General features: G+C 41.0%; 1 protein-coding gene across 1 annotated transcript in view; it reads right to left on the reverse strand.

The window, feature by feature from the left end:
• Positions 1–20,372, reverse strand: part of LOC102797552 (neural-cadherin-like) — a 117,543-nt gene that overhangs the window by 28,528 nt on the left and 68,643 nt on the right. The window contains exons 12-21 of the mRNA XM_087842887.1: positions 17,325–17,492; positions 14,664–14,913; positions 13,389–13,516; positions 12,844–13,030; positions 9,970–10,113; positions 7,406–7,689; positions 5,322–6,930; positions 4,522–4,615; positions 3,599–3,783; positions 120–349 (exon numbers count right to left, since the gene is read on the reverse strand). Of these exons, the coding sequence (XP_087699013.1) occupies positions 120–349; positions 3,599–3,783; positions 4,522–4,615; positions 5,322–6,930; positions 7,406–7,689; positions 9,970–10,113; positions 12,844–13,030; positions 13,389–13,516; positions 14,664–14,913; positions 17,325–17,492 (3,279 nt within the window). The remainder of the gene's footprint in view (positions 1–119; positions 350–3,598; positions 3,784–4,521; positions 4,616–5,321; positions 6,931–7,405; positions 7,690–9,969; positions 10,114–12,843; positions 13,031–13,388; positions 13,517–14,663; positions 14,914–17,324; positions 17,493–20,372) is intronic.

Genomic DNA, 20,372 nt, shown 5'->3' on the forward strand with positions numbered 1-20,372 from the left:
TGACAGGGGCAGGCAGTAAACAGACACAAAGTTGGTGTGAAAATCAAAGGGCAGATAAAAAGCTGCTCGGGGGGGTTTCCCTCAACCCCCCCGAGTGTATCACATGATAGCACATGTACCTTCTTTTTATGTGCGTCGAGGACACCGTGCAGCTTCTCTGGGCGCAGGTAGCCATTATCAGTTAGCACGTTGAAGTGGATGTCCACAGTTTTTTCGTCTCTGTCTGCGATGCTAAAAACGTTGATACTCCCTGGTCTGACAGACAAGGTTTCAGACAGGAAGTCCCAGAACGCCTCGAGCCGACTCTTCCCCTCGACACGAGAGTCGATAAAATCTTTTGCTGTAATGCCTTCAGGAGACAAAGAGAAGGGAGGTTCGTGAAATAAGAACTACTGACTCGTCAATGACAACTACAGAGTTGATCAAAGTCTACCAAGTTCCCGATTCTATTAGCGCGAGACGTAGCCGAACATCCTTCTCTATTGATCCTATTTCCATTCTGAGTCATCCGTAAGGCAAATGAATCATGATGCGCGTAACACCAAATTGTTTACTTTTTCACCGAAACAATGTTAGAGTCTTGACAAACTGTCTCGAACGGGATATTTTAATGACCGCGAAGGCAATCGCATTTGGCGTTTCACCTTCCGGTGATATGCGGAGAACGCGAGCAGTCACCTTTAATATCCCAAAAATGATAACAACCTGGAATCAGAGGCATCCATAAGAGCCTTTGACTCCGTTTGCTGAATGACTTTTTAAATGTCAAGGACTTTACCTGACACCTCCAAACTGACCTTTATAACTCAAATGTACTCGGAGAGACTGTCAAAAAAATGAACACTCTGACATAAACTTTCGAATGTTGAAGAAGGAGGAGGAAACGATTATCAACAAGCAGTATGAATGGTTGCTTTACAATGCTTAGAAATGTTAAATAATGCAAGTATAGAAAATTCTTTTGACAGCGTATTATTTTGGTGTTAACTGGATTGACAACCTGATAATCATTCAATGAAAAGTACCAATTTATTCTTGCTTGTGGGAGATGCTGTCTTTTTCAACATCAGCCTCGAACAAGAATTTAACAGCAACAACAAAGAGCGTGCTTTTTTTTGTCTGCGGAGGATGACTGAGAACAAGAATCCAATTGAAAACTTATTGTTATATAATTTTTTTTACTTATAGTCCTGGGGTCACGTACAAGGTGCAATCAAAATGTTCAGTTACTCAGCCCAAAATCAAAAACCTTATAAGGGTTTCCAGTTTAGCCAATCTCCCATTATAGTTAGTCTCCTTGGGCATTACCATATTGCCTTTAGTGTGCAGATATTTTTAGCTTGCTCCCTCAAAGTCCAGCTCCTGTCCCTAGTATGTGCTAGAGCTGGCCTGAGAAAAATCCTCAACTTCATCTTTAGGTTAAGGATAACCATTAACCCCATGACCAGAAGGTTGGGGGTTCAAATCCACCAAACAGCTACTCTGAGGTACCCTTGAGCAAGATACCGTTTCTACACACTGCTCCCCCAAAAGATTTCCACCATGTGGGACTATAAGGGGTTTAAAATAAAACAAAAAAAGTTTAAAATACAAACTAGACTGTTGAAAAACAAAACTAACTGAAATGAGGTTGTAAAGGCTGGAAAACTAACTAAAAAAATAAATATAGAGGAATGAGTAGGGATGGGTATCGTTTAGGTTTTATCTGATACCAGTACCAAACCGGTACTTTTGAAACGGTGCCGGTGCTTAAACGGTGCTCAAACCGGTCCTTAAAGAATGGAGAACACAAAATTGGTCCAAAAACCTCTCATGTTTAGCTGTTTCTTTGTAAAAAGATAACAATGTTAGCCTTTTCTGCAGCTATGGGGCATATATGGTATCACTCTTGGCTGGAAGCAGTGCTTAAACAATGGAAAAAACACAAACTTTGTCCAAAAACCTCTCATGTTTAACTGTTTTCCACTTTTTCTTTGGTCATTTTAGCCTTTTTGTCCAGGGTGAAGGGAGTATCTGCCATCAAACAAGAAGACAGCCGCATGTAGCTATGATGATGTTTGCTAGTTCACCTTACATGCATTAATGTAATAACGTGGTTAGCCTACTCAACGTAAATTACACACGAACAACATTAAGCTACTCACGCAAAGAAGAACGGCTGCTGCTGCATCATCATCCTCATCATTTCTGCTACACTGGCAGGGCTAGGGGCCAGGACTCTACTCTTCGGGTTTTTGGGGGATGTTGCTAACTCCAGGTCGATAACAGGCACCACACCCGCAGTAGATGTGTACGGTGTGAGGTCTCGCAGCAAGCTAGCAAATACGGCGCATTTTTCGGCTTTAAAAAAAAGCAACGCTATGCGTCGTCAGGTGTTTCATCGGATTTGAGGTGTTACCTCCTTTGACAGTATCACAGTATCAGCTTAAAGCACTTGTTGCAGCTGCTGAGTTTGCATATTTTGCTGTGAAGTACAGCCAGACTTTTGACCGCTTCGCCTTGGGCATTTTTAATCTGTAGCTCTGCTCTAAAGGAACGTACGTACCTGGACCCGCCTACTATCCTTTTAAATGTAAAATGATTGGCTAGAATCTAAAGTGTATGACATCTCAGGAAAAAAAAGCACCGAAATAAAGCACCGAAATGTGCTCTGCTTTTCGGTCTGGTTACTACCGTTTATGTCAGAACCGGTGCCATCATGGCACCGGATACCTTTACCCATCCCTAGGAATGAGTTTTAGTATTTGTTAGTTTAATGTAATTTTATCACAACGTGTCTGATGAAGCTTTTTTGGATGTCTAATGAGAGACTGAGAGTAAACTGCCTGTACTGATTTTCCTAAATCTGGCCTTGACAAATGCCCTCCATGCAAAAGTAAATAAAAATAAAAAATAAACTAAAACAAATCATTTTAAACAATAAAAACACTGAGCTTAAATGACAAAATATACTTTGGAAACAGAAAAAAATCGAAATAAAAAAAGAATAAAAGGTTAAGAAATACAAAACTGAAATAACTTTGGTAGGTGAAAGTAAAATGCTGTTAAATGTTTCAATATTCATGGAATTGTGTAACAAAAATTGGAACTTTTCCATATGTAAACACTGAGTGGAAATTACAATTGTTACACTTGAACTTCTGCAGAATCTATTTTCCTCTTTTTGTCATAGCAACATGTTTGATTCTCAGATTTGCTACATTTGCCTCCCTGCGACTTGGACCACTTCCCCAAAATGAAATTTGAAAATAAAATTGGAAGGACGCAGTTATAATAAACTGTAGGAGATCCAGTACAAATCATTAATGCACGAAAGCAAATGCTCACAACAGAGTGATATTAAAAGAGCAGCCGTGCTAGAAGCAGTGTGGTGCTGCCCAAACAGGCTACACCTATGAGGTCAGAGCAACTCAATTTGAATCAGCTACGTGCTTTGATTTTTTTAAAGGTGGAACATTTTGATCACATGCTGTACTGATGAAACAGGGAAAACAAAGTGCAACACATGTCTACCTGCTGTGCCGAAGGCACCCAGGGATTCAAAATTAACCCACAGCGTTCATGCCAACATTTAAATCAGTGTTTGTGCAAATGCTACCGGTCAAACGCAGTGAGGCAGACGATACGATGGCCTTTTCCTCCAGCTCCCTGACATGAACTCTGACTCCTGAGACTACATCAGGCCACACACCATCAGACACCTCAACCCTCAGCCAGTAGCTGCCACCTGGAATGTTCTGTCGCAGGCTAAGCTCTCCTGAGCTCTGGTCCACACTGAAGTACCTGAAGAAACAAAGGAAAGCTGTAAAGTAGGAAACTGTTGCTTCAGTATAAAATAAGAGAAAGAGAAATTTAAAAGCAGGGTTTCTTTTGTTTCTTAGCTCCTGTCTGAAAGATATATACGAAACAGATGGCAGACAGACATTAGGAAAATTGGTCAGTGGTACCTGGGCTCACTCCAACAGGAAGTGAATGCAAATTAATGTTAAAAAACAAAAAGCTCAGAGAAACTGGTAAACAAAAACTGCCAGGAAAAAAAGACAGACGAGAAAGGAAAATGTTGCTGCTCGAAAAACTCTTAAAAGGGCTTGATAGTTGTCATGGAAACTGTCAAAATTTGTCATATGAATAAAACAAATATGCAATTGGTATTTCTAATCTGATCTTAAGGGTGTGAACACTGAATAACTGCACGGTTCTGCAAGGTTCCTACGAAACAGGAACATAACACAGATCAAGGATTGCTTAGGTTTTTTTAATGGGGGTGTTTTTTAATCTGATTGTATATTCCAGAATATCGATCAGCTTGCATTAGAGGCCAAGGAAATAAGATTAGGAGGATTAGGAAAAAATAAGACGGGCCCTTGTTAGCAATGCGCCTACAGTATTTCTTTTAGCCCGCATCCTCTTTATTTTACAGTTTGGCAGTTCTTCTGATACATTATTACGTTAGCACTTGTACCACTGCTACACAATGGGAGATCAGCATGTTTTCAGATGCATTTAACAGTGAGCTCTTACTTAGCTGCACTCGTCTCCAGAGTGTAGGTTTTGTTGTCCCAGTCATCTGGATCTGGGGCATATACCTTCCCCAGTGCTGCATTCGCTATCCTTCCTGTTCAAGGTAAACACACACACACACTGACTCAGTCTGGACAGAATCTGCTGATGCCAACACTTATCTTTTTCGTCCCTCTCTTCTCCTTATCTTGCATCCTTGTGTTCTGTTCTACTTATTATGCTCATAACTGTGGAGTCCCACTACTGGAATGAATAGGCTCTCAGTGCTCCACTTCAGAGAGCGTGGAGCTTAAGGAAGCGAGGCTATCTCAGTATGGATTATGTTATTATCGACCTGCAGTGCCAGAGTACTGCAGCTGGGTAAACAATGGCAGCCTGGATGAGTCACGCTGCTCCTGTTTTCCACAATTACCAAAAATGTCATGTAGCTGAGTGTGTGATCAAAACACTAACAAGCCAATGTGCCTAACCAACTTACCTGGAGGGTAGAAACACTATAAAGAAATAAGAATCATGATTCTTATCATATTGTGATGTTCAGATGAGCTTCAGGCATAGGGTTGGCAGGGGAAGACTCTGCTGGGAGCTTCAGAAAGGATGTGACAATGATATTACCATAAGAAAACACTGCTAGAATATAATGGAAAGAAAGCAATTATGAATTCCAGACTACTCTAAGCACGTATGGTGGTGAAAACTTTCCCCTAGAGCTGTAGCCTCAGTTTTCCCTCTTGACTCGAGCTCTCCTTGCGCTGTAAAAAAACAAATCAGGGGCAAAAAGAAGAGAACGAGCATCTCACCCTTGTAGCTGTGTACGTAGACATCTTTCTCTCCTGCCTGATGGGCGTTATCATTATGATCGCCAATAGTGATGGTGAGAGTGTTTGTGGCTGTCATCGGTGGCTCGCCGCTGTCAATCATAATAACAGGCAAGTGGAACTCGCTCTGCCTTTCCCTGTCGAATCTCCGCAGAGCGGTGAGCGTGGCAGAGCCATTCCCGTGGTCCTGCAGGTGGAAGTCAGTAGAGTACACAGAGGGCAGGGAGAGATAAAAAGGAGGCCCTTGCTCTGGGGAGTCTTTGTCAGTGACATACAGAAGAGTTGAGCTCCTATTGAGCCAGACCACTTGAGGCACTGGACTGTTCTCCCACAGCATGGGAATGTAGGCTGTCTCCAGCTCTGGCCCGTTGTCATTCACATCTAGCAACGGCAAGCGGACCGTGACGCTGCCACTCAACGGCGGGGTACCCCGGTCTGTCGCCATGACGACCAGCTCATAACCTGCTACTGTCTCTCGATCCAGCGGCCTAGCGACTGTGACCACGCCTGCACCGCTGACTGCAAAATGTCCAAACGGGTCCGACTCGGGGAGAATACTGTACGAAATGTCACCGTTCGGACCAGAGTCGGAGTCAGTGGCCACAACCTGGATGACGCTGGTTCCTTTAGTTACATCCTCCGGCAAAGGAGGCGGCAGATACGAGCCTGGGGTAAAAACAGGGGCGTTATCATTCTCATCCTCCACCAGAACCAGACAGTGGATCTGGCTGGAAAAGTCAGTGTCCTCCACTTTGATGGTGAGGTTAAACCTTTGCTCCCCTGGCTGCTCAAAGTCCAGCTTTTTCTTCAGCCTCAGAGTGCCCCTCTGCTCCAGTCTGTGGCTAACCATGTAGAATCTCTGATCAGGGTCTCCTGCCATCACGCTGAAGGCCAAATGTCCGTACAAGCCGGCATCGGGATCCACAGCGCTCAGCTCCAGGATCGGAGCGTCTTCCTTTGTGCTCTCGGGTACACGAGCGCCGCACCGGTCCTCTCGAAACTTTGGCACATGGTCGTTGATGTCCGTCACCACTATAGTGACGGTAGCTGTGCCCGTCATGCCGCCACCATCCCGAGCCTCTACCACCATATGGTGTGTGTCGGCACGCTCACGATCGAGCCCCTCAGCTGCCACGGAGATGGTCCCGGTGCTGGAATCGATCGTGAAAAGATCGGCACCGTCTGCGTTTTGTGAATTTTCCGTGATTTTGTAGGTGAGGATTGCATTTTGGCCTACGGCTGCATCATCGAGGTCTACAGCCATCATTTCCACAACTAATGTTCCGGGAGGGGAGTTCTCAGCTACGCTGCTGTGGCAGTTATCAGGCGCACAAGAAAAAGTGGGGGCGTTGTCATTGATGTCCCACACGTTGATGATAACGTCCGTAAAGCCGGTAAGTCCCTCGCCCTCCTCGTCGGTTGCCATGACGACGAAGCGCCAGACAGCACGCTCTTCTCTGTCCAGGGTGTGCTGGACGTACATCTCCCCCGTGATGTCGTTGATCATGAAGTGTGACTCCGCCCCTTGGCCGTGAATGGAATACCGTATGGCGCCCTGGTCTGCATCTTTGTCTGGGTCGGTAGCTGTCACCTGCAGAGATAAAGACAACTTCCTGAGAAAACGGACATTCATTCATCCAGTCAACCCCAAATTACTGCTTCCTCTTATCTCACCTCAGCCGTCACCCAAATCTTCTTTGCTTTCGGATTTTTTCAGACAGCCCGTTTAAGTGTTTGCACTTTTCCCTGACCACCCAAATTAAAGCAATAAGCTCTGATCAGGCATGTTTCTTACATCTGGCCTCGGAGTAAGTCTGACAGCTGCACTGCTGAATTTCCCCACACTACATCTATCTCTGTAACTTAAATGAAATTTCTAGAACGTTTTAAGCTAGGGTAAAGCACGAACAGTAGATAAACTGAAATAACATGTCACATTTTAAAATTGCGATCATTACTTAGCCGCAGCTACGGCCACACTATGAAGACGGTGTTTTAAGGATTATTACAGATGCTTAAATTACAGTAATTACTGAAAGAAGCACGGTATGCGTGTGGCCTCGTACCTGTAATACAAACACGGGCGACCCATCAAGCTCCTCTGTGACAGATCCGTAGTACTCATTCATGGAAAACACAGGCGCCTCATCATTCTTATTAACCACAGTAACTACCACCGCAGCGTAGTCTTCCCATTTCCCATCTGAGGCGAGAATCAGAAGCTTGTACCTCTTCTGCTGCTCATAGTCCAATGGCTGCGCAATAAAGATCGTCCCAACCTCTGGCTCGATGTCAAAGACACCACCTTTGTTGCCAGATGTTATCTGGTAGCGCAGCTTGGCGTTGGCCCCTGCGGCAGGAATTAAAAATGCATGTTTGAAAATGTGTTTAGCATCATTTTTACACTGTAGTGGAATCCACAGTGGGCTTTGTTCATGTCATTATTTCTTAAATCTCTGCATGCTGATACCTCACTATTGTCCCTTTTCATTTGCTGTTGCATTCCTCCAAAAACAAAAGGGTGTAACCACAAGGGTATTACACCTCATTTCCTCTAAGACCTGACTATTAGTAGGTTTTCATGTCTTCCTTTCTTCTTTTGATTACTTAATTAAATGGAAACTTTGTACCTCGTCTCCCTGGCTTTAATCAGATACTAATTAAAAAAAGAGTGTCGAAAAAAGTAAAAGGGAACATGAGAGCGAAAAGCAGCATAATGCGCTCTGATAGTTCTCCCTAGGGAATGATTGTGAGGCTTGGGAGAGGGTGGGGGGAGGATTGTAGTTTAGTGGCAAGGAAGTCAATATGAAGCTATGTGCTGCGTCTCTATGGTCACCACCCGGTGTGGTGGTTTAATACTGGAATATTTAAGATAATCCCCTGCAATGTACAGTCTTTGCTTTCAATCATTTTGTTGGGTTAAAGTAGCTTCAATCCCATGTAAATACACTAATCTGTACTATTAACACAACCCTTACAGACAAAGTGCTCCCTGTCTCCCACAGGGCCCTGGTAGGCTTATTGCGGTCAAACCCAGGGTGGAGTTTTTAAACAAGACAGATTGAGTAGACTCTTAGGCACGAGTGCAACAGTATTGTAACTTTAATGTTGGCGGTTGGAGTTATTCCACAGCAATTCATCATTAGTGCTGCAGCCCAGCCTAAGCTGCACCCCCGCTCCCCATAAATACTTGATTAACGGACCTAAACATGTCTGATAAAGGGATCTTAGGCTACTGCTGTACAGAGGATGAGCAACCGCTTTATTGCTTAAATCCCACCCACCCACTGTGTGGGAGCGTGTCACTCTTTTTGGAACATATGTGCCACAGTGCATTACCGAGCACTTAAATGACTACTAAATCTAGCACACTGCTTGATTTCAGCAGCATGATTTCAGCAGAGCTCAGACCAGATTGGAAAGGACTGCCCACGGGGTAACTTTATGAATACTGCTACAAAAATGAGGACCTATAAGTAGTTTTGCTGTTTGCAGAAAGAGCCTGGCCAAACTGCAAACTGGAAATATCTCTCTCTCTCTCAAAAACCCCCCACCCTAAATATAAAATATTGGTTGTGGTTGGCTAGCTTCAGTGTTGGGGAGTAACGGAATACATGTACCGCCGTTACGTATTTAAAATACAAAATATGAGTAACTGTATTCCGTTACAGTTACCGTTTAAAAAGGTGGTATTTAGAATACAGTTACTTTGTTGAAATAAATGGATTACACGGCGGTACTTTCCTGTTTCATATTGTGGCGGGTCAGGACTGTTTGGGTTTTGTTTGACAGCTACGTTCTGTTGTTCCAGGCGGCAGCGTTACGGTTGCCATGGTTACAGGGTGACGCTCTCTCTCTGTGTGTTTCCTGGGTGAGAGAGCGCCTGTTGTTGTTGTCGTGCTAAGCTAACAGGCAGAATGCTACAGGTATAGCTCTAAAGAATGTAGCATCATAGGCAGTGTAGTCCGTGCTGCAGGGAGAATGGACTGCCATACACGTTATGTGTCTGTGAGCGAGGGAGGGAGAAAAAGGAAAAGTACAGCTGTCATCGAGCAAAAACGGGAGCTGGAAGCATGTAAATATAATAATAACCACTGCAGCCAAGAAGAGAGCCTGACGAGCCCAGTTGTAAGTAAGCTATTAAGACTCGACTGTACACCGTGTTCGTGTTTTCCTCCAAAAACAATAAGTTCCGTTGGAGCAGCCTTTCAACGCCTCTCTCTGTCTCTCGCTAGCAAAGTTGACCCAGACAACAAAGTAAAGCTAGTTTTCGGCTACGAGCCCGACACAGAACCCACCGTATTAGTCAGAGGTCCCTTTACTACGGTTCGGAGCCGCGGACCTTCAGTAACAGTAATAAATCACAGCAATAGTACATTCATGTAGTTGTAAACAGCATGATAATATATTAAGTAATCCAAAGTATTCAGAATACGTTACTCTCATTGAGTAACGTAACGGAATACGTTACAGAATACATTTTGGGGCATGTAATCTGTAATCTGTAGTGGAATACATTTTAAAAGTAACCTTCCCAACACTGGCTAGCTTCTTTAACCTTTATTTCTAGAAAGTGGAATCAGTAAAAATGTCACGGGACTCGATCGTTCTGCTGTCATTTCAAACTTACCTTCATCCTCGTCATTAGCGCTAACAGTGACAACAGCCAGGCCCACATCTGCATTCTCATCAACGCCGACTTCGTACAGTCGCTGAGCGAACACCGGTTTGTTGTCGTTGACGTCGCTGATGAAAACTCTCACATACGCTGTGTCTGCAAGAACGACAGAATGGCAGGAGATTAAACGACACGGCACGCGCAGCTCGCACACATACACACTCAAACCACTACTGTAAGTGTGTTGCTCTCATTCCATCTGTTTATTGATTCTACAATTCATTGTCACTGTTTAGTGGGGGAGAGGTACTTAACCCAGCACAATGTTGCTCAATGACGTATAAATTAGACAAAACATTACTCACAAAGATCTGCTGTAAATTGCATGAATTATTCATTTTGTCAAGAGTTTATTCTTTTTACAGGAGGGACGGTTCTGAAGAGAAAGAATAACAATAATGGGGCTAAACCTCGTCAGCGAGCTACTTTCCTTTTTTTTTTTAACCGAGCGCAGATAACTAGGAAGGTTAAATATTTATAAGATGACAAGTGTTTGTGTCTTATCTGTGGGCTCCTCATTACATTGTTTATTCCTTTAGTTAAAAAGAGTAAATTATCTGCTCACAGAGCACATGGGTGACATGTTTATTTGGAGCTGCTGCAGTAAAAGATGGCGGAATGTGGCTTTATTTTCTTGGCTTGTTTTTGCATTCGCCTCCTCCGTTTGGTGCATCCCGGGGGTAACAGAGAGACAGGTAATGTTTGCAGGGGAGATGAGCCCTTCTGGATGCGGTAGATATGTAGACACAACTAAGGCTCATCGCAAATGCTAAGCAGCCCTGGCAACCTGAAGAGAGGGTTTTGCTACTCCGAAACACCACCCGGCACTCCTAACACCTCCTTCACAAACAGAGGCAGATACCCCCGTCTAAATACAAATGTCATAGGACGTCATCCTAAACACAGATATTATTACTGCGGAAATGTCACGCTGTGAACAAAGTAAACAAACAAAGGCCTTTCTGGTTAAATTGTGAAAGGAGAAAGGTAAAAAGGGGAAGAAATAAAGGATCGCTACAAGAAAGAGAGTTGGAAGAAATCTCTGAGCTATTTTCACATGGAAGAGAGTGTTGCTGTCTGGTCATGGCAGTAGAATAAATCAAATTAAAATTCACTTTTCAAAGTCAATCCCAAGGTGTAAATGAATGTATTGCCAATGCAGCCTTTTTAAAACACAGTGCACAGAGGAAGCACTCCTCGCAGTTTAGAGTTAGAGTTTCAGCCCTGTAGGCATATAGGGAAAGAACAATGCTGCTTTTTATGAACTGAACATCAGACCGGGGCAGAGGTCACCCTAAAGTTAACTCTGCTAAGTTATAAAGTTTCTCGGAATGCCACAGTAGTAAAAAAACAACATATTTTTGCATCAATTTAAGGCACAGGGACACAATGAATCGGAAGTAGCTGTCGCTAATCATTTATGTCATTGTAACAAAAGAGTAATTTACACAAAGCTGGCTTAATTGTCTGGAATAGTTAAGACATTTTGGCACGCACGCTTTTTCTTGTATAGAGTCAGACCAGTCGATTGAACCCATCAAGTCATTATGTTAAATACAAAGAAAGAGACAGCAGCTTGATACTTCAGCTCTAAAAAACATTCAGAGAATAAACAACCACCAACATCTGTCCAAGGGTAAGAAAAAAAACTCACCTAGAAGGACCCTGAAAGTGTAACAAAAAAATCTAAAAAAATGTAACAGTTACAGATTTTTGTGGAATTTATGTGCCTGCTTCTTTCTGGCTGTGTGCCATAACAAGTTTTTGCACAGAACAAATCAAATATAACATTTTAATTAGTGAACTCTCGGGGTTATGATAAGCAAATTAGCCAGCTAGTGCAGCCCCGAGCAGCTACAGCATTAAACTCAGGTAAATTGAACCCTGCAATCCAGTGCTGTGCTGGGAAATCGTGGGGTCCTGCCATTCGTTTCCATGTCATTTTGACACATGCCAATCATCATGAAAACATTGTTGCACACTCCACTCCCCATGGATATGACAAAAGTTTTGACTTGGCCTCCCAACTCCCTAGATGCCACTGCGATGAACCATTTATGAGGCAGGCCAGAACAATCCGGAACAAACCCAGTCTGTGGAGGCCCTAGCCTGCAGCCTAAGACCCAAAAGAATTAGGGCTGTGTTAGTGAATGATGATGATGAAGGGGAATATTTGATAGCTTACTAATTAAAGTGATTTTTTAGCTCATTTCCACATTGATGATAATTATAACAAATTTAATTTGCCTTGCTTTAGATTTATGTTGCATCTCCACATAGTATATCCAACACTCTGGCTGTTTATGTGCCTTTTGAGACGTGCAGAGACCAGTTCATGCTTGGACCTTTTGCACGCTTTGAAATTGTGTGTTAAACAGACTGATCCATCATCACCAAGTGAGATGAAACAGGATATTTCTGTCTGCTGGTTTGATTTTTAGATTTGAGCGTAACAAAACTGCACTAGAAGAGACACTTGTTTATTTTATCTCCTTTACTTTTATTTTCACGGGTGTTTATGCCGGTGAAAAATGCAGGGAGGGCGAGACACAGAGGGGAGGAGAGATTGGTGAGCCGTTTTATACATATAAAACAGACTGGATGAGTTAGCAGAACTGCCCAACAACACACAATATATATATATATATATATATATATATATTTAAATATATTTTTTGAGCTTATTTATAATGTTGCCAATAATACATCGGTGCAAGAATAGTTGCTTCAGATTTTGAATTTGCCAAACATGAAACTACTTTAATGAAACTGGACAAGAGTTTTAAGTTGAGATAAAAACTTTCACTCCTTCTTAAAATTTCTCACCTGTGTTGGGCTGTTTGTACTTCCCAGGTCGAGCTGACTCTTGGCCATCTTCTGACTGAACCTCCAGTAAGTAGGAGCTACGGGCCTCACGGTCAAAGACAGCTTCTGTGTAGATAATCCCAAGTTCTGGGTCGATACGAAACAGATTGTGGTCTCCACTGCTGTCGCTCAGCAGAGAGTAAGTGATCTGTGGAGCACAGGGAATTTGAAAATTAAGCTAAAGTAAAGTTTCAAGCAATAACCTGCAGAAACAGCAGAAGTTACAGGCTCTGTAGCTGAAAATGTCAAGAGGGCTAAGCAAATCAATACGCTCCAGTCAACCAATATCGCCACAATCAGTGAGACAGCTGATGAAACAGCTCCCAAACCCACTTCAACAAAACTTTGAAAACAGTGGAACAAAAGCTTCCACGCGGGTGGGATTGTTGTGTGATGTTACATAATGCTCTTTGTAGTGTAAATGGATGGTTTAGCAGGGAAATTTTGTAAAATCACTTCATTTTGCCGTACCTTCACAAAATGATCATAAGTGTATAACCACAAACCTCTCCGTTAAGGCCCAGGTCTTTGTCATGGGCGGATACTTGCAGAACTGAAGTCCCTATCTGGGCTCCTTCGGTCACTGAGGCCTCGTAGATGGAGGATGTGAAAAACGGTACGTTGTCATTGACGTCTTAGGATAGAAATGACATAGTCACCGTGACAATGTGTTCATTTCCTGATATCACTCACAATATCCTTTTTCTGCATTCAAAAGTGTAACCACTGATATTTTCTCAAAAATGAAATGAAACAACACGTTCACCGCAGCAGCTATAGAGGTAAATAACTTCTCTTTAGGCAAGACCAAGTAATCCCTCTTTTAAGTAATTAGAATCTGTATTTACTTTTTAAATAGGTTTTAATACTGTGCCAATTTTATATTGTGTATTTATCCCCAGTAGGGATGCAACGATACCAATTTTTTCAAACCGATACAATACCGATACTTGGATCTGAGTACTTGCCGATACCGAGTACAAAAACCGATACTTCTACCACACACACACACACACACACACAAATACAATTAATTGGAAGACAGGTTTTATTATATTCCCTGCCGATAAAAAATAAAATCTTAATAAAAATGACCACAAAAAAATTTCAAGTGAAAAATAAGCACTTCTGTTAAATTATTGCAGAGTCTCCACATTGTAATTTTACAAAATATCACTGAACTATTGGCACTGTCTCGAGCTTTCAGAATAATAAATAAACACTTCTGTTTGGAATAAAATAAACTTTTAAATTATTGCAGAGTGTCCATATTGTAAACAAACAAACAAAATAATTATTATTAAATAAATAATAAAATATAAACAATTATAAAATAAATAATAAATAAAATAATAATTGGCCCCCTAGTGGCAATCTAAAAACTACAACAGAAATGACAAGCCACCCTCTGATTAATGAAATAAGTTGGTATCGGTTCATGGTATCGGTTAACTTTTACGAGTATGAGTACACACACATTTTACAGTATCGGCCCCGATACCCGATACCAGTATCGGTATCGGTGCATCCCTAATCCCCAGTGTGTTGCTTGTTAACTTCTTTTGTCTCTGAAGCTACATGTGCAAATATACATTATATTAAATATAATATAATATAATATAATATAATATAATATAATATAATATAATATAATATAATATAATATAATATAATACCAATTAAAATGGACTCAGACACAGTTATTAAATAAATTAATAATGATGGTGAAATCTATTCAATTAATTAATTATATTAAATAACAAAGACAGCGAGACATGTACCTGTAATATTCACATAAACTCTTGTGAAAGCTGCAAGCGGCACTGCAGCCACATTTTGCGCCCGGACTTGAAGAGAGAAAAACGGTGTGGTCTCATAGTCCAGCGGCTCGGACACCAGAATGGACGCAGAACCATCTTCCCGGTTGGGAGAGAGGTAGAAACGGACGGGCATGTTGGTTTCAGGGACCATCCCATCCTCAAGGTTGTAGGTCACTCTTGGATCACCCAGCTGAGACGTTGCCTTGACTGTCTGAATAGCATCAGAAGTTACATCGTGACTGTCTTGAAAACCTGGATTTTAGGTATCAGATGAGTAAGGACTAGCTCCTGAGGCAGAAAGTGATAAATGGAGCATGCATACATCTCATGATAGAGCAAACATCTATCATCTATCATGAGTAAACATCTCATAATAGGAAAAAAAACGTCAGCGAGTTTATGCATGTAGCTGATCACTCAGCTTATATAATATCATTCTACAATCTTGCTATGCAAATTTGGAAAACATGTTTTTCTGAGGAGTACAGGCATTCAGGAGTCCCCTGAATGCCTGCTAATTTCACGGTTAAATCACTGCTCAATAATATGAGGTCAATGAGTCAATCCAAGAAATAATTAAAGCATTTAAGCACTTACAGCTAGACATCTTTAAATCTCTGGACAAATCATAGAAGCAAATTATTCTATATTAATTAGTTAGTTTTAAAGATGGCAGTGAGCATATTTTTTGTTTTGGACAGAGCCGAAATGTTTGTGAAGGACAGCAGGTCTAATTATGGATGTCATCCATAACAGGCTTAACTAAAATGTTTATGTTTAACAATTTCATGTGTGATTTTGTACAGCCATCCATCTGTCGATATCTTTCTATCAGTAACTAAATAATAAAAAAAAAATAGTAGTGAAAGGCTCATGGTCACGTTTTCTTTTTTTAATATGAAGTTTTTTCTGTTTTTTACTTAAGTAGTTTCATAGAGTGACTCTTAGGTTACATTCACACTGCAGGCGAAAGCGCATCAAATCCGATTTTTTTGACCCTATGTGACCCATATCCGATCACGGTGTGACAGTGTGAACGGCACAAATCCGATATTTTCAAATCCGATCTGGGTCACTTTCGTATGTGGTGCTGAATCCGATACATATCCAATGTTTTAGAAAGCTGCTGTTTGATGGTCATGTCGCATTAAATCCATCTTTTACGTCACTGACACAAGACAGACGCTAATTATCAGCGCCCGAGAAGACATCGCGAACGCTTCCTGGCCATCCAGTGTAGATGTCAGTGAAACTGTTGGGAAGACAACGTTGGAGAAACGTGAACATTTTATTTGTTCTGTATAATCTGCAGATTCTGACAGAAATCTGCAGCTATCCTTTGAAGCACCGCTCCTCTAAAACAGCAATAAGGATCATTATTAGGTTATTTACATTATTATGTAAATAACAAAATAACTTAAAGCAAAAATTGGGAAACGTAAAATCCGAAGTCTTTATATTAAGGGCCATCAGTCAAACAATATTGTTTGCTCTGGGTCTAAACAGAGCGCGTTGTGTGTGACGTCTTCTTTTGCGCATGCGGGCCGCTTTGAGCGTTCACACTAGAGCGCGTTTGCTGTCGCATTTTATCTGTAGTGTGAACGAGCAGACAAAAAAATCGGAATTGAGCATTAAGACCTGCAGAGTGAACGTAGCCTTACTTGTAGTCTCACTGTGTTATCTCAGTACTTTTTAGTCTCTGAATTCTTTTTCCATTACTGGGCAGATTATATTAGCCATTTTACAGCGATTAATTATAAACACTTAATCAGAAATCAGCCCCTGAAAATGTTCTGTCCCCTCTGTGTTGAGAGTTAAGCTCCACCCCTGAGCTGATGGGCACATTTTCTAACTTCACACAGAGCCAGGTTAGCTGTTTTTCGCTTCTTTTGCTGAGCTAAGCTTACTAGCTGCAGGATACAGCTCTATAACTAACTCCCAGAGATTGAGTGCTATCAGTCTATTCATTCAAGTCAAGACAGTGTCGAGTCAGCATATTTCCTAAAATGCTAAACTACTTTTTTCTTTGAGATTGGTCAAGTTACATTTGTTCACATGTGACAGGTTATTAGCGGTCAGACTGCAGTACGGGTCAGCAGCCTGAAAGAAACACAGGTTATGTCAAATTCTGATTAAATTTTTGCTTCAATGACTGATTATCTTAGAAAGACACAGCGTAGGATGAAAGTCAAACCTGCTGCCTGAGTCCTAAAATAACCTCTTATCAAGAAGTGAGCTGCCTTTTGAAGACCTTGAACAAAAGGACTTTTTTTCCACCTCAGATTGACAGCTATAAATTTTTCACATCAAAGGAGACATTTTCAATGAATTTAATAAGTCTAGTGTCATAAAATTTGCCAAGCACATGGGATTCAATGTCATCTTTCTGCTACAGCATCACATTAGAACTCTTTTACAGGTTTTTCAGTGCACTGAAGAACCTTCTGAGGCATATTTAAGCTCAGTGTTAGCATAATGTCTAAATAATGGTCAAATTGCACTGATTCAGGTAAGCAAGCTAACGTAAACAGCAAATAATAAGATTAATAAATAATAATAATGATAATAATGATAAAGGGAAACAAACATTGTAACAGAAATTGAAGTTGCTTGCATCCTTACCACTATGGGTGTGTCCCTGGCAGTGTTTTCAGGGATCACAACACTGTAGCTTTCTTTTTCCCACTGTGGAGGCTGGTTCTTCACATTGGTGATGGTGACTGCCAGCTCCACAGAAGTGCTACGATTCCCACCATCAGTTGCTATGATATCCCTTGTAATATAGGTCCGCTGTGAACAAAGGGAACAGTTCAATGGGGGAAATTATCATCATATTTGATGTTGAAATGATTACTACCCTGAACTTTAATCTTGTGACTCTCAGTGAGAAAATGAGGCCCTGTTGACACCGTTAGCAGCAACTACCACGATGGCAGGTTTCCGTGTTTATATCTATCTGTGCAGACGTTTTAGCTGCATTATAAGTGACATTAAAAACTTTCAGAAGTCACCGTCACCTCTTTGATTATGTGTTTACTCCTTTATTAATTACATATAGGTCCACAAATGTTTGGACACTGACATAACTGTCAGTTTTTTGTCTGTACTCCACCAAGTTTTAAGGGTCTACAAACATGTTTCCTTTACTGCTTTGAAATTACAGTTAGTCGTATACACAGTCAGCTGTTGTCTTGGGTAAAACATCATATTTCTATTAAACCCCTTGAACAGTAAGTTTCATTATTGTTTCTCTTAAACTCTATTGTGCTCGCATACAAAAGCAAAATTGAGAAAATTGTGTCACTGTCCAAAAATGTACAAATCAAGCTATTTTTGTGATAAAAAAAAACGTTTTTTCATAGCAAAGTGTAATATTTTGCTTAATGTTTAGTAGAAGAGTTAGACCTCTGCGTGACTGTGGGGGCAGCTGTTTCTGGCAGCAGAGCAGCACTAAGAAAAACATGTAGATCTGGGCGTTTTATACGGATATGTCTTTGTGCGAGCAGATGCAAGCAGCGATAAGCTGTCGATCAGCTAATTGGACGACCCAAACTTGGAAACCATTTAGTTAGACTCTAAACAACAAAAGCAGCAGAATGAGCCATAGAAAAATACATTAAGCCATAATTCTGACTCCATAAAAGCCCTTTTGTTACTGTGCCATAATTGAATTCCAAGGACATAAGGGAGTAAATTTGACTTGGGGACTGCATTTCATCAAAGTGGACACCACAAGAAAAAGTGAAAAGAGTCCATTAGAGTGTTTGAGTCCATTTACCTAAATTAAACAATGAGTAACATTAAAACTACACTCACGCCAAAGTGAAGAAGAAGAACATTTAGAAACGTGTCCTTTTACCCACATATTATAATTGTATTTCATAATAATGACCAAGTCAGTGTTACAGAGCTTAAATGAAAAATTGTTCACTATTATTTCACCACGAATTCAATCGTTCAGCTTTAACATTTCGACTACCAGCTGCATTATTCTGTTAATGTAAATCAGGGCCGGCGACTCGATTATTGTGCAGCAGTGGTCAGATAAAAACCAATCTCCCTGAAGTTCAGTATTAGATTTTCTATTTGTGGGACAATCCAATTAGTATTTTTAAAGTAATGCAACTCTTTTCCAAAGCTTGAAACCAGAGAACAAAGATTGCAATCTGCAATGCCCAATATGGACCCAGCAGCTGCTGCTTTTACATTAAATGAATATCTGACTTGGTAATACTTGGAAATTAAATTTGCTGTGATAGTGTCAGATCTCTACCAGAACATATAAAATATTCTGGATACGGTCATGGCAACCTTTTCCATCTTTTCCACTTAATTCTCTGCGGAACCATGCCGTACAGCGTGTTGACACGGGATGAGGTCGGCTCTGGCTGTGCACGTCTCAGGGCATAAGAACATTCGTAGTTGTTCAATGGCATATCTCTTCCATTAAAGTGCTTCGAGTCAACTAGGAACAGCGCTTCGCATTTTACTGTAATTTTACTGAAATTTTAGCCTTAATTCTTTTTCAATGTAATCAGAAACTGCGATGAGAAAATCAAAAAGAACAACGTCTCAAACCAGCGAAGACATTTAACATTTAATGAAGTGCTTTTATGGTTACAGCACAAAGATTGTTGCAGGATCCAAATAACTTCTGAAACTACCCTAAAATATGCAACAGCTTTGTTAGGCGAGGTTTTGTGCTTAGCGTTATCAATTTTGCATGAAGTCAGCAGCAAAATTGCCAGAGACTTCCGACACCAGTGCAGTAAAAAGTATATAAATAATAAACAGCCCTATAGTGCAATAGCAGGTTTCGGGCCAAAGAGCAGCTCCTGTTGAATAAATTAAGGTGAAAACAGGAAGCCGAGCACTGATAGGTCTCAGAAAGGCTACAACACGCTTGTGAAGAATGTAAGAAATAAAAAAAAGTGTTACATTACCGGCATTGACATTATAAATCACTTGAAGCTGACAACACTCAGCTCAGGAAACTTTGAAGATAGCGTTTTTAGGTAGTTTTCATACAGAAGCAAATTATGCATACATGTAAAATAACTTCTGAAAACAGCTGTGTAATTTATCTTAAGGGGATTCATCTTTGTATTTCACACTTCTCCAAAGATTGTGGCTTAGTGTTTTCATTTTTCATAAGCTGTTAGCAGGGAGGTTAACTTTGCATTCGTAATCTTCCCCACAGTGTTTCAGTTAATCACTTCAAAATACAAAAAATCGTTTGTTGGTGCACACTGTCAGTCTTTTTATCAAAGTCTCAGATGATAAACGACGATGAAAGAAAGCTTTTTATATATATATATCAAATCACAGCATTTATAAGAGACAATGAGTTGCGGTGTATGGTAATTAGCTTCTTTTAAACCTGTGCCATTAATTAAAACACTTTTTTTGACAGCTACTGCAGGTAAGAGGATGTTTTTGCACATTTAAAGGAAAAGTCTTTGTAACGGAGCACTAGAAAAATGCTAGTCATTAAACAGAACCAAAGGACACACGAGTTGTTAAAATGTATTTTGAATAATTTGTTTAGGCTGAATTAGTCTCCCTCCATCTTCTTTCTCTGTGGTATTTCCACATCCAGCACCTCTGGGAGTAGACATACTCAAGACTGGTAGTGGCAGTTAGAGGCACTTTGAGGTGCCTCATTCATTA

This window comes from Neolamprologus brichardi, chromosome 7, assembly GCF_056152115.1.
Source record: "Neolamprologus brichardi isolate AB-2024 chromosome 7, ASM5615211v1, whole genome shotgun sequence".
NCBI lineage: Eukaryota > Metazoa > Chordata > Actinopteri > Cichliformes > Cichlidae > Neolamprologus > Neolamprologus brichardi.